The sequence below is a fragment of the Ambystoma mexicanum genome, chromosome 6q (genome assembly GCF_040938575.1).
Source record: "Ambystoma mexicanum isolate Mex_15411 chromosome 6q, UKY_AmexF1_1, whole genome shotgun sequence".
In the NCBI taxonomy this organism is placed as follows: domain Eukaryota; kingdom Metazoa; phylum Chordata; class Amphibia; order Caudata; family Ambystomatidae; genus Ambystoma; species Ambystoma mexicanum.
This window is the reverse complement of record NC_090937.1, coordinates 710,689,745-710,703,777: the sequence shown is the minus strand read 5'-3', so window position 1 is coordinate 710,703,777 and position 14,033 is coordinate 710,689,745. Positions and strand designations below refer to the sequence as shown.

Genomic DNA, 14,033 nt, shown 5'->3' with positions numbered 1-14,033 from the left:
TTAGCAAGTCTATTCTTTCTGCAGCTTCGAGGCTTCTTCGATGATTGATTCCCAATCCCTCTAATGTGGCTGTCATCCAATTTATCCATAATCGCTACTTGTTACTGTTGCATTAAGCAAGCATTATATGTATTCTCATGTGTCTTGCGTTTCAGCATATATATTGAGCATATGTTTTCTAGTGTATATTGAATGCAAGAACATTATTCGTGTCTAAATGCAGTTTGACCTAGTGTCCATGTAACTTCATGGTGAATGAGTGTTTGCTTTGTGTCTAATGCATCTACGCGTTTCAATTTCAGCAGTGATGTGACTTGCTTTCGTCATCTTTAGTTACAGCATGTTCATGTCTGTTAGAGCTTGCAGACTTGTTTCTTGGGGTCAGGCCGGCAGGGTTGTATTAGTGAGTATCGTCATTTATACCTGCAGTATGGTGGCATAGAGAGGACAGACATCACGAATGATGTGCTTTTTCATTCCTACGGTATAGAGTTGTGGCAGGGGCTGAATCTATGGATGGCGCATTCATCTATCTCTCGACAAGTGCATAAGGATTGTTGGAATAGAGGTAGACTGAGCAAGTTCACCATGCAAAGGGAGTCTACTGGTACTATTTTCATTTGGATGCTGAACCATTTTGTAAACTCGTGGTAGGGTTAGAGTAGGCTTTTGGATAGACGGCGGATACTTTTCCTTTGGACAAACATCCGGACGATGAGCACCCGAGTTGATATTTGTTTAGGTCGGGATAACCCTTTAGTGAGAGGGGAGAGGTACCATCCCCTTTTAGTTTTGGTGATTGGGTATTACATTCGAATAATGATAAAGCGAATTGAGGCCATATAAATGGGGAAATTGGTGCTATATAAATGACCAATGCAATAAGAAGATGGGATGTGAGGCGGGAGGAACACACCCTATAGGCATATTTGGTCATTTACCTACTCTTGATCCTCCCATTGGCATTCTCACCAACTACCTGCCCCACACCGCCGAAACCATACCCTCTTGGGAACTATTTGGGCTAGCTCTAGCAAACTAACATCAACAGCTGTGCTGTGTAAGGACTGCAGGAGGTGTTCTAAGTATTCTTCTCAGAGTTAAAGGCTTAATTGTCACTGTAAATGAAATCCTGATGCAATGCAAATATCTTAATGGGTCTTCAGCCTCTTGATTTACAAGCAATATGTGTAGCTGTTACCATCTTATGGCCAGTTTGTACCATGATGGCAGTACCTGCCAAATTCCTAACCCATGCCTACTCCATAAACCAAAAGTGTTGGATTTGCCTATGTATATTGCAGAGCTCTCAAGTTTCATGTGGCCATGCAGTGGGAAGCCATTGAATCCTGTTTTTTTTTCCTTTGATTTCTGGGGCTTGTAGTTTTGGTTGACCATTTCACATTTCCGAAAACTACATGACCCAGAATTCCATGCAATTGCACGACAGTGTCCTTCTCACGCATGGCCACGGGAAACTTGAACGCTCTAGTGATAGTTTGTTTGTCTTGCTAAGTGGCAGTGTATAGGCTAACATGTAGGTGCTGTGCTTGCTATGCTTAGTGATCGAGCAACACCTCTCTGATTAGGCCCACGGATGAACCTGAACATTTTTAGAATAGGGAGGATGGTAAGTATGGACCACTTTAAGCTGTTCCTTGCATGCGTTCTTAAAGATTCCGACCTAAATGGAATGCGACCTAAATGGAATGTATCCTTTTCTGTGTGAAAGCCTAGCCTGCCCTGCCGATAAACCTATGATCTAACTCTTTTTTTGGTCTACAACTACACTAAGGGTAAATTGGGCCTCCCTGATTTCAACTCTGGCCCACCCATATAAAATATTCCTGGAGCCAGGTCAGGTGTGGTACCAACATGTGTTCACCAAATTGCCCAGCAGTGTGAGGTTGAAAATCCCTGTCCGGAGGACAGCAATAATTTAACTGAGGAGTATGGATAAAAGGGGGTGTTATACCTCCAAAGGTAGGGGCGGAACTCCTTTATTTTGGTAGAAAGGTTCTTCTCAAAGGGGCTGATACCACACAAGTACTAGGACGGTGGTCGTGGATGAATGTGTGTGCATGTATGTGAATTTCACAGCACAAAACATCTCGTTTTATACTAGAAAGAGAGCTGCCGTATACGTTAAATATGGGCTACTTGAAAGACATTATATTGGGAGCGCGTGTCAGTCTTTAAACATATTTAGTGGCGCCTGGAAATCATTGTTTTTCGAAGTAAAAACATTTTACTTGTAAGCCCACGCCAAAGGTAACGTCGTTCCACCTTAACCACCGAGTGATTCCCTCTCAGGCAAGGCGGTGAGTTGTCAGCTCTGTTTGAGAGACTGAGGGGCGGGACGGTTTCCATGGTGATTGGGAAGCACCCCTTTGACTCAGGTGCAAGTGATGATTACTAATCAAAGTTCCTGGGAAGGGAGGGCTTGGTGGATTCAAATGGCTGCATTCGGGTTCGCCCTTCAGTGTGTACACAGTTTAGTTCGGTTCTTCTGCAGTAAGTATTAACGTGCAGTATTTGAAAGTTATGAGTGCAAGAGAAAACTGCAAGTACCAATTTATTTGCACACCAATAGTCTACTTTTCAGTATATCGTGTCTGCATTTAATTACTGATTGGGAATGTAAGAAAAACTGTCTTAATCTGGTCATGCTAGCCCCCCAGGGTAATTAATCTGTAATGCGCACATTAGAGAGTTGCTAGTGTTTTTGTTTTCTTGTTTTGGAAAAGCTTCTTTTTCGCTTGCAAATGTATTTTTTTTTCATTTTGATTTACAGGGGTAAACACTCTCCTGTCAGCAATATGAACGGATTGAAATCTTCTTCTGGCAACAAGGTATTTAAATTTACTTTTTAATGTATATTTTGATTTTATTAATGTTTGGCGACGATTCTCTCCACCAGCTTGCTCTGTGATTTAAACTAATGACCATGCTTTTTAAGAAGGCCATTTTGTATACGGGTGGAAACGGGTTGGAAGATTTATTTATACAGTCTACATAGTGGTCCTGGTTTCTTAAACGCACATTGTCATTTGATTATTCCTGCCATTTTATGTTGAAAGTAACACGCTAAGTGCCAGTGCTTAAGGTGCCGGAACACAGCTGTGGAGGACTACCATTCTTTACTGCCCGGCGATGCGGGAAGATGCTTTTGTGAGTCGCCTTGGAGTTCCTGAAGGGCAGTGTTCCAGTTGATACTAACCTTTTGATTTCCACTGTTTCGCCGCCTCTGCCTGGTTGCAAGTCTCTGATGCGAGCCCGGGATTGGATATTCTTTTCTTGAGGAATGTACTCATCTGTGCGTGTACTGTTGGGAACCCTGGTATATCTATCTATGCTCTGCATTTATCTTCCACTTTACATCTGCCACGGGCGCCAAATCAATGCACGCGTATGAACCGATTTATGACGGCATCAAAATAACTATTTCACTCACCTGAAATGTCAGTACTATTCAATTTACCGACTGGGTTTGGAATTTGAAATGCTCAGCTGAACCGTGCACTTGAGTTTTAGTTTAGATTGTGTCTTATTGTGAACTCTGCCGCGCGGACAGGCAGCTAATATTATAAAAACTATAGAAGTGGCACAAATTGTGTTCCCATGTATATTGCGAGAAACGTAAAGTGTGTGTTTTTTTTTTGCGTTGTTGTACCGCATCCCCCGCCCCCCCCGGAAAGAATTGAACTAGTAGCTCTAGAAAACGAAGGTCATGCTTTTTCACATCATTTCGGCCATCTTGAGATATGATAATGTATTCTAATTGTTCTAAATTGCACAATTCTTTATTATTATTTTTTTGCAGCTCCCCAACAATGGGAATACCTTTTTCTTCCTGCCTCGGAAGGTTCTTCGGTCCCTTAATCCTGCACTTTATCGGAACCTCGAATATGATGTCTGGCTTACATCGATGCGTGGTTAGTATTGCAATCTTGCAGTTTTTTTAATATAATTTTGATACATTTTTTTATTAAGTGCGTTATAGTTTAATAACCTTTTGCACTATAAAATCAAAACACATTTTTAAATTACAACCCTTAATGGCAATTCATAAGTTAATTTGATTAAAAATGCATTAACAAATCAATCGATTAGCACCTCAGTCAGGAAATGACAGAAAATTCGGTGTGTTAATGGGCACTCTATACTCAGAAAAGTTTTTCAAATTCCCAAAGCACCTCTTTCCAGACATATGCTGCGGCCCCACTCATTACGACTGAAGTTGCAGTGTAGATTGTGCTCCAAAATGGATCAGCATGTAGTTGATCCAGGTTAGGGACGAATTTCTGATATGCTCTGTGATGAGCATCCCCCAAAACTGGACACTCCCAACAGTAGATGCCTTCTAGTCTCAACTGCTAAGCGCAAGTTCTGCAGTCTAGTGGAATACCAGCCCAATTGCCATGATGCTCATTGGTGGGCAATATATTAAAAACGCATATACATAATAAAACGTCTGAGCATAGCTTCAATAAATATTGGAAAGGGCTTCTGATATAGCAAATTCAGCATACTGCTTTTTCGTATATGCAGGCTATCCAAATTAGCCGAGCGATAACCAGTTTGCAGTTTTTACTTTGTTGATGAAGGTACCTTGGATAGCACTCGTCTGGAATGTAAAATAAACCTTTTGTTTTTAGATGCATCTACATCATAACCTCTAAATCAACGCAGAGTGAAATTTGGGGGCCAGTTTCAATGCCCTGAGCTATGAAGTTTAAGATAGAACAGTTTCCAGACCGAGCCCATTTGAGTTTGACCCTTGGATTGCTGCGCCGAAGCAGCCATAGCGCCCTATGAGAGGCGACATCCAGCTCACAGCTAAGCACTTCAACCGGATCCGCCCGAGGTTACCTCTAGGATAGATTGTAACAGTTTCCCTTCCAGTGTATCTAACCATTCAAAATGCTTTGAGGGTAAGGCTTCAATGCCGTACAATACTGCAGGGATAGCACTGGTTTTTTATATATTTCAAGGAGAGCCTTGATGCTGTAGCCAGCCTTCCTCAAAATGAGCTGGCAAACTGTTGACCGTTTTCTAAGGACTTACTGCGTTATTTACATTTACTAGAAGGCTAGGTTGGGGTGGGGAGTAATGGGGAAACCCCCAAATCTATGTAGGTCCATGCAACCTCCGGCGCTTCCCTCCCAATTCACCATCTAAAGCTGGACATAAATCTTCCTTGTGTGCCCATGACCATGATTTTGGTTTTCTCAAAATGTATTTGTAGCTTATTGTTCGCATAGGTGTTTAATGTGTTCAGCGAACGCTGAAGGCCGATGGGTGTATAGTCCAGTAAAATCGTATTATTAGCATAAGCCAATCAGGGTATGTGCTCACCTGCAATGTTGGGTGGAAAATTGTGGCAAACACGTAAACCCTGGTCTTGGTCTGATACGTACAAATAAAAAATAAGGGTTGCTACAATGCATCCCTGCTTAGTTCTTTGTTCGTGCAAGTGCCTGTGGTTACCTGTCTTGCCTGATCTATTCTAACAACCACTGATGTACCAGTGTATAAAAGCTCTATATTAAAATACAATAAAAGGGGGCCAATTCTCCAGTTTAAAATCTATGCCCAGAGTAAACTGTGTGAGGCAGAGTCAAATGCGCATACATGATCTATGTAACATATATAAAGTGATTTATCACGATGCATTGTGGTCTCTGCAATCATATAGTGAAGGGAGAGTGTATTAAGAGACACTATTACCCTACCTGAAAAAAGTCTGGAGCTTACTTAATAATCCCTTCGCATCTGCCGAATACTGGAGCTTCTGCAATAGAAGTGAGGCAAACAATTTTGCACTTGAATCCAGCATGGCGAGTAGCCTATAGTTTGCTGGATCCGAGCGGTCCCCCTTCTTGTAAACGGGGATGAAAATGGGACTGTGCCAGCCAGCTGTGACTTTCGCATTCTTCATTATGTGGTGGAATGAAAGAGTAAGCAGCTAGCCCCATAATTCTGGTTTGCATTAGCTAGCTCATGAGGGCCATGTGTCCGGGATGCTTTGCACCTGTTTGTACCACGAAGCACATCTTTGTACTCAAAATCCTGCCCAAAGCCTTGACGTGTTCCAACCATTGGGTCTCAGACAGGGGTTTCTCCTCTGCAGGTGATACCTCTGCTAAATATGGTCTGTCTCTTGTAGCCCCAAAACTTCCTATTATTATTGTTTCGAAGCAGGGAGACCAAACCACGCCATTGGCATTATTTAAATTACTCATATGGCTCAGATGCCAGTTTTTGAAATGGGTATGAAGCTGGCTGCACTTAACCCCCTTTCCTCATGTGTGATATTCCCGTTATGTTGTATGTTACGTATTGTGCTATGCATTATTTTCTTTTTGTTGGCCACTTAAGCATCGTACAAGATCCTTTTGGGGTGCACACACATTCGTGCCGGTCAAACTGTATGTGGTGACTCACTCAACTTTCTTTGTATATCCCACTTGTATCATGCCGGTTATTTTTTATCATCTTCTGTTAGGCAGAATATGTGAAGTTCCCTTGGGGAACACTGCAAAAAGATTAAGACTACAGGAGTAGGCAGTAAACCCAATTGGTAGCAGTCTGCACCACCCAGATTTACCTGGTAGCTGTGGCTGAGCAGTCCGACTTCTCTCAAGAAGAGTAGGGCAGTATGCAGAGTATACACAATGGGGCCAGAACACAGTAGAGCAAACAAACACTGACAGAGCTTTGTATAAAAAGTATATAATTATTTATTTAAAACACACTTTATGGCATATACTAGCACTCTCAATCAAAAGCAAGTTAAAACACAGTCAGGTAAAGTATACACACTCCCTTAATGGTTATAAGACAAGTCAGGGTTAAAACACTACTATTTGTTAGAGCAGAGGCGAGCGCTTAACCAAGATGGCATTTTGATAATGTAGTTAAAGGGAGAGAAAAAAGGCAGAGCAGAAGAATAAAACATTTCCCAACACTTAAGAGTTCAGAGCAAGGGGAGAAAGGCAGGTTATACTGTAGAGCCAAAGTTCATAGGCCAGGCCCACTTTAAATGGAGCAAAGCGAAATGTGCCCAGGATCACACGGTTTAAAGTGCACGGAAAGTCTTTGCAGAGTGTTCAAAAGAGGTTGGGGTGATTCAAACGATATAGTTAGAAGGCCTGGAGCCAACCCAGTTTAGAAGCCAAGGATTTAAGGGTCACCTATAGCAATCTGTAGAAGGGGAGGCCAGGCAGGACACAGTATCTTAAAGAGAAAGGAAGCTCCAGCGGGGGCAGTTGTTCCTGTTAGTGGTTGAAGTTCGTGGTTCCGACCAGGGGAAGAGAAGATCTCGTCGAGGAGGGGACATGGAGTTGTTGCACTGCACAGGGATGAAACCAGCCGCAGAGTTCCCGATGAAAAGGTGCCGTCCTTTTATTCGCGGTCAAAAGTGGTGAGCTTGGCTATCCGGCCGCCGGGGTGCTTGGTACGGGCGATTCGACCAAGAGACTTCTTTGGAAGGCGAAAAGGGCGAACTGGTTGATCCCACCAGCTCAGGGGAAGAAGACTCGTCCAGAAGAAGATCTTCTCTTGTCGTCGGGAAAGTGGTGAGGTAGTTGCAGCAGGGCTTCACCAGTGGTGTCGTCATTGCAGATGGCTCAGCTTCGCCCCTCTTCGGATTCTTGGGTCCTGTGACGACTTCTGAAGTCCCAAAGGCCCTGCTTTTATGCAAAAAAAAAAAACATTCATCAGCCTAGCTGTCAATCACACATGCCACCACTGGGCCAATCAGAGTAGAGTGCGACTTGGGTTGCTAAGGCAACGCAGTCCAGGTGCCAATTCCCCCCTCCACCCTTCCTGTGGAAACCAGACATAGTGGCACCATTTGGAGGGCTTCTGTGGAGAAGCCAGCCAAAATAGTGGAACAAAGGGCTCAACCTTGGTTAGAGTTACAGAGACGGACACAAACGCCATTTTAGAAGCGAGTTCTGGCAAAAAGACCCAACCTGTGATTTAATATTAAATAAATAAACCAGCGGTATCTTTAACATTGCACCAAAAAGTGGTGCGTTTTAAATTAATGGGAAAATCCCATAGAGAATATTCCGGTGGAATATTTTGTGTGGTAACCACTGCCACCAGCCAGAAACTCGACGAGGGGGGAGGGACGGTACCCCCTCGAAAACAGACCCAGGAGCAATCGAATTACCCCTTACCAGTACTTCCACAATATGCTGGTTTGTACTGGTTCTGTTCACAATTTTAGACTAGTAAAGCCAATGGTGACTTTACATGCCCTGGGAGACAGTAGTCAGTCCCAGGGTATGGAGTCTATGTTTGGGGGTCACTGTGACACCCCTGTGGTACTGCACTGAGGGTGCTGTGTACCACACATACAGAAAAACAGATGATACCCTATGGAGTAAAAAGAAAGCCCATAAGCACATAACAAGTCAAAGACATACCTCAAAAATCATGTCTAAGATTGGGAGTAAAAGAGTCTTTCTCTTAGGAGAAAAAAACAAACCCCAAAAATCCAGCAAAGCTGCTGGGGGACTCACTAGGTTTGGGAAATTAGCCTTATAAGAGAATTCTCCCTAACATCTTCATAGTGGGACAGCCAAGTGTTGTATTTCTTAACGTTTGAGTCTGACCATTCAACCCGGTTACCCTGAGAAGTAATTGCTGTCTGAAGGGGGTATATATGGATCGCCTTGCGGCTAGTGGAGCTCATGGACCAAGCCAAGGTTGCATGGTCATTTAGTCCATTATGTTCCACAGCCAACCTAGATGAGCAGCTTTAGATTTTTGGCCCTACAAACACATAATCTAAAATGAGTTTTCCAATTAGTCTAGGTGGTAACAGCCTTCACGCCATTTCTGTCTTGCATCTCCAGATAAGTTAGACCATGTAGATGCAGCCTACTAGACCTCCACTGTACCCATTTATGCATCTTAGTTCCATATATGTCTGTCGATATACTACCACCATTTGCTCAGACACACTCCTGGTTGTTAGGCTGGTCTCGAGTTGGGGCGCAGTAAACATTAACATCTCCCACTTCAACATTGAAAAGTGCCCCCCAGAACTCGAGAAAATCGGAGCAGATTTCGCAGAGAAACTTGCATTTTACAATGCGACAGCAGACTGCGCCACAAGCAGTGAATCCCTGCATGCCGTGGCTGGGCCGTTTCCACCTGACGAGCAAAGAGACAGCCTTGTCACTGAGAGAGCGCTCCCAACTGAAGTCGGTGCCCTTTTGAGACCGTGGGGAGCAGTAGCCCTTTCCGCGATCAAAGCTGGTCCAGAGGAGGAAGAGATGCCCGCTGCACGGCTCCGTGCCAAGCGCCGGAAAGCCTGTAAACAATGCCTGGCCCAGACCTCCGCAGTGGGCACGTCTCCTTGTTGGCCCCCGTTGGTGTGCCCCCGCGGACCTCCCGCCAGAGAGCACATATCAGGGCCCTGGCCTCACAACGAGCAGCCCCCAGGGACGCATGACCGCACAGAGACAGGTCTACGGTCATCCAAGTGACTATTTCCATCTGCAACTGCGCCGTCCACAAGTAAGCAGATCCCGCTCCCCCTAGGGAGAGGGATAGTAATATCATAGTGCCCCTGGTCTTATTGCCACATGGAGCTGCTCGCCACCCCAGGCCCCCCGACAGAATACGCCACGGCCTACGCAGCAGCCTCCCCCACCCAGCGCATACCGCTCTGCCATCATAAGATTTAGCGCGCAGGGGAGGGGGGAGGCAAACATCAGACAATCTACACCGAGGAGGAGTGCGGTTCTGGGATTCAGGGGGATAGTCAACCACACATCAACCCCAACGATACAGCTTGCCCCACGGTAACTGAGGTGTGCCCCTCTCCATATGACATTAGTTACTGCAACAAGTGCCATCTGTTAACCATACCACACAGGTGACAGTGCGCACAGACAAATAAGGACCATGTGTGCACGACCGATGAAGATGGCGCTCTAACGCTCATACTGGGGGTAGGGCATATGGCAACCACCACATGCGGCCTCGCAGCTAAATAGAGTGCTTTGCAACTGTCTTAATCCCTGGAATCCTCCTGTAAGCGTCTGGAGATGAGGCGAATTGCGTGGAGGCGTCCTTCCTGCACTGAGGTATTGGTTGTTCAGAGCACAGGAGAAAAGTGTTATAAGGCAGTGAATGCTCACAAACCCATGTACACATAAAGTGGAAGCATGGGGGGGCACCAACGGGACATTCCCCCACACTCTGGCAGCCTTTTGATACTGCTGCATGGGGTAAACCACCCAGAGGTGTACCCAAAGGAGGCACAATCCGTCCCCGGGGAGTATTAACGATTGTAGAAGATCATACAGAAAAGAAACTGAACACCACGAAAAAGTGAAAAGTACTTAGCTGCTGTGTGCATTGAACTCCGTCTCGACCATAAAAAGGTTTTAGATGGTTGGGCCCCTGCGCAGCAGGGCGTGTCCCCTCCTCACGGGGACGCTCATCCAGCGGACACAGAATTGGCGCCTGGGGTAACTTGGAGCCCTCCACACGAATCTTTGAACTTTAAAGTCACATCAACGAGAAGGTTGGGCCCCCACTCTTGGGGCATGTGCCCTCTTCTCCACCAAGGGGGACTACACAATTCCTCCAGACTACACATGATTTGGAAGAAAGACACGCCATAACGAGATCAGTCAGTTGAAATACCTGGTGCCACGATCATATGGACACCAGGGAGAAACTTGCACCATACAGATTCTCCCCACAAAGCTCTGATACGACCAGCTCATCAAATACCAGAATGGTGACTCTGGGAGCGGAAGCGCCGCGACCAAGGCAGATGTTGTGGACCTATTGAATGAAATGGAAAGTATGAGAGCCGACATAGGTGGAAAAATCTAAAAAATAACGCAAAGAATAGACAAGATGGAAGAGAGAGTTGAAGAAGTCGAACATAACCAATCTTCTCTTAGCACACTGGAATCCCAAATGGACCAGAGAGTCGCGGTTCTTGAAAGGAGAGAGCAAGAATTCCGCCTGAAAATTGACTATTTAGAGAATCGCAACCGATGTAATAACATACATATTTTTGGTATCCTGGAACGGGAAGGTGAAATGGATCTAGACCTAACAAGGACTGATGAAGCTCTTGTTTGAGGACAATTCCATTGATGAGCCTAAGATAGATCATATACACAGAGCCGGAGGTTCTTCGGGGGGGACCAAAGACAGACTTGGCGCGGTTCCACAATTACATGGATAAAGCCAGGGTCCTTGAGAAGGCTACGCGTAGTGCACAGATCTCCGTGGATGCAGCAAGGGTATTGATTTACCAAGATCTGTCAACCCTCACACTGGCAATGAGAAGAAAATGGGTCCCGCTCACTAAATGACTGAAGGAGAAGGGTGTCCGATATCGTTGGGGATATCCCTTCTCGCTAACATTTGAATTGGAAGGGAGCACGATTATACTCAAATCAGAGAGAGGTATCCAGAGCTGTACAGCTGATTTTACTGGGTGCGTAAGGAGAGGAGGCTAACGGTGAAGAAAGAAGGGCAGATGACAGAGAATGGCGAATCAAAGGCCCGAAACGAAGACGGATACCTGGGTCGAGGAAATTCAGGAGGATGAATGCGTCCCTGGACATGGAAAATTAATTTGGTAACAGGTGTGCCCTGGAAGTAGGAACTTGTGCACATGGACCCGTGATGAAAGACTATCGGATGACTTTGGAGAGGCAGACAGGAGATATCGGAGGTGGAGCACCAAGAGTGGCAAGGTTCCAGCTTCACAGCTAGGTGAGATTTACCGATAGACATGCGCACCTCTGCGGGATGCTGTTGGGGAGGTGTGGTCCTGAAGGAGCAACAAACCTGTCCAGGGAATAACCTATAGGGATGAGGGCGAGGAATTCTCTAATAAACATGACTTGTTTTAAGACTGAGGGTGGGTGGGGGGTAGTTGGGGCTCAAGGTTAAGTGGTACATGAGATGGGGCCGTAAGCAGTCTCTGCTGGTGGTCCGAGGCCGGCCTGGTGCAGATGACCCGGTGGGATTGGACGCCTAGAGGGAAAGGGGGGGGTAGGAGAAAGGGGGGGGGGGACTGGAACAGGCTGCCCCAGAGTTGGGTTGTGGGCATTGAGGAAAGATGACAAAGTTAGCGGTGTGGGCTCAATGGGTAAATGGTACATACAAGAAACAAGAAATGGCGACAATACTTGGGGTGGACCTTTCAGAGTGGGCATGCTCAACGTAAAGTCTGACAAAGCGATCACTGGTCTATAGGGAGTTCAAGAGGGCACGATTGGACATGCTCTTCCTCCAGGAGACCAAGTACATGCAAGGAGAGGAGTGCAGGGTCCTGCACACCAGATTGGGAACAGAATATTGGGGCTCCGGCCTGCTGGGGAAAGCAGGGGTGGGAATGCTAATAAAGAATGGGTTGAAGCTGGAAGAGGCCAAGGTGTGGGCGGATACAGCGGGGAGGGCTCTCGTGATCATGGGGAGGGTATGTGACAGAATATGCACTTTTGCAACACTCTTTGCTCCAAATACGGGACAATCTAGGTTTCTCCAGCATACAATTCCAAAGATGATGCTGGAAGCCCAGGGCTACGTAATATTGCGGGGGGGGACTTTAATTTATGGGCAGACCCTGAGTTAGACAGGAAGTCAGACAACCCACAATCACGTCAACCCGCAGATATTGGCCAAGCAGGGGTAGTGGAGATGTTGAGGACATATGGGCTACAGTACATCTGGCGAGCACTGCACCCAGACGAGGAGGGATACACTTTTTATTCAGCACCCCACTCCACGTTCAGCAGAATAGATATCTATACCTTGGCTACTGATTCAGAAATAGTTCCAGTTTCATGGTCGGACCACGATATGGTCACTGTCACTATTAATCTGCGGACCTTACCGCATAGGGGAGTGAAATCGCACTGTAATGAGAGCACGTGGAAAAATCAAGTCTTCCGTGAGGAAATGAAGAAAGGGATGGAGGAATGCTTTGAACTCAACCATACAGGGGAAGTGTCCAAGAGAACTGTCTGGGAAGCTGGTAAGGTGACAAGGACGGGGATATTGATTGGGGAAGGTGCAAGAAAGGAGCAGGAGAGGGCACCGATAGAGAACGGGCTGAGGGAGAAAATTACACAGCTGGACGCTGCTGCCCGGGAATCTGAGGATCAGGCAGAAAAGGTAGCTGAAGCTAGGCAGAAAAGAGAGGCGCTCTGGCTCCTGGAGGAGGCTCAGGTTGTTCGCAAACTTAACACTATGAAAAGGGAGATTGGCGGATGCCCTACTCGCGGCTAGATTAAGAGGGCAACGTGCTGAACGAGCGATTCCCAGCATAGAGAGGAAGGAGGGTGCGTTAACAAACACCAGGGGAACCCTAGAGGCGTTTGCAAAGTTCTATGAGGGATTATACAAGTCTGAAATGCCAAGAGAACAAATAGAGATAGGCCAATACCTGCAAGGGGTGGACATGCCACAGATCTCTAATGAAGACAGGGAATTATTAGATGCCCCAATTACAAGTGAGGAGCCCGAGAAGGTGATTAAGAGGCTACCAATGGGAGAAGCGCCTGGCAATGATGAGTATACGGCCAGCTTTTATAAGACGTTCATGTCCTCTTTGCTCCCCTTTATGGTAGAACTATTTAACTACATCCTTCTGACGGCGGTAGCTCCAGACTCCTTTTCGGAGGCACTCATTTCGGTGATCCCCAAGGAAGGTAGAAACCCTAATCAGTGTAGGTTCTACTGCCCGATCTCATTGTTGAACATCAACGCTAAAATCTATACACGAGTGCTGGCTGCCAGACTCCAATCCCACCTGATCAGAATTTATCAATCGGGGCATGTGGATTTCATCTTGCGGAGGCAGGGAGCGGATACTATGTGCAAGACGTTACACTTGATTCACGAGTCCGCAAAAATGGCGGGGAACCCCGCTCTACTGTCAGTGGACGTGGAAAAGGCATTTGATAGAGTGGAGTGGGGCTTTCTAGAGGCGGTGTTAGAGAAAGTGGGACTGGGGCATACATTTAGGAAAGGTG

General features: G+C 46.0%; 1 protein-coding gene across 2 annotated transcripts in view; it reads left to right on the top strand.

Moving 5' to 3' along the window:
* The window catches only part of OTUD4 (OTU deubiquitinase 4), a 1,503,132-nt gene that overhangs the window by 682,218 nt on the left and 806,881 nt on the right, over window positions 1–14,033 (top strand). For both annotated transcript variants that reach the window (XM_069631220.1, XM_069631221.1), the window contains 2 exons: window positions 2,795–2,852; window positions 3,824–3,935. In XM_069631220.1, the coding sequence (XP_069487321.1) occupies window positions 2,795–2,852; window positions 3,824–3,935 (170 nt within the window). The remainder of the gene's footprint in view (window positions 1–2,794; window positions 2,853–3,823; window positions 3,936–14,033) is intronic.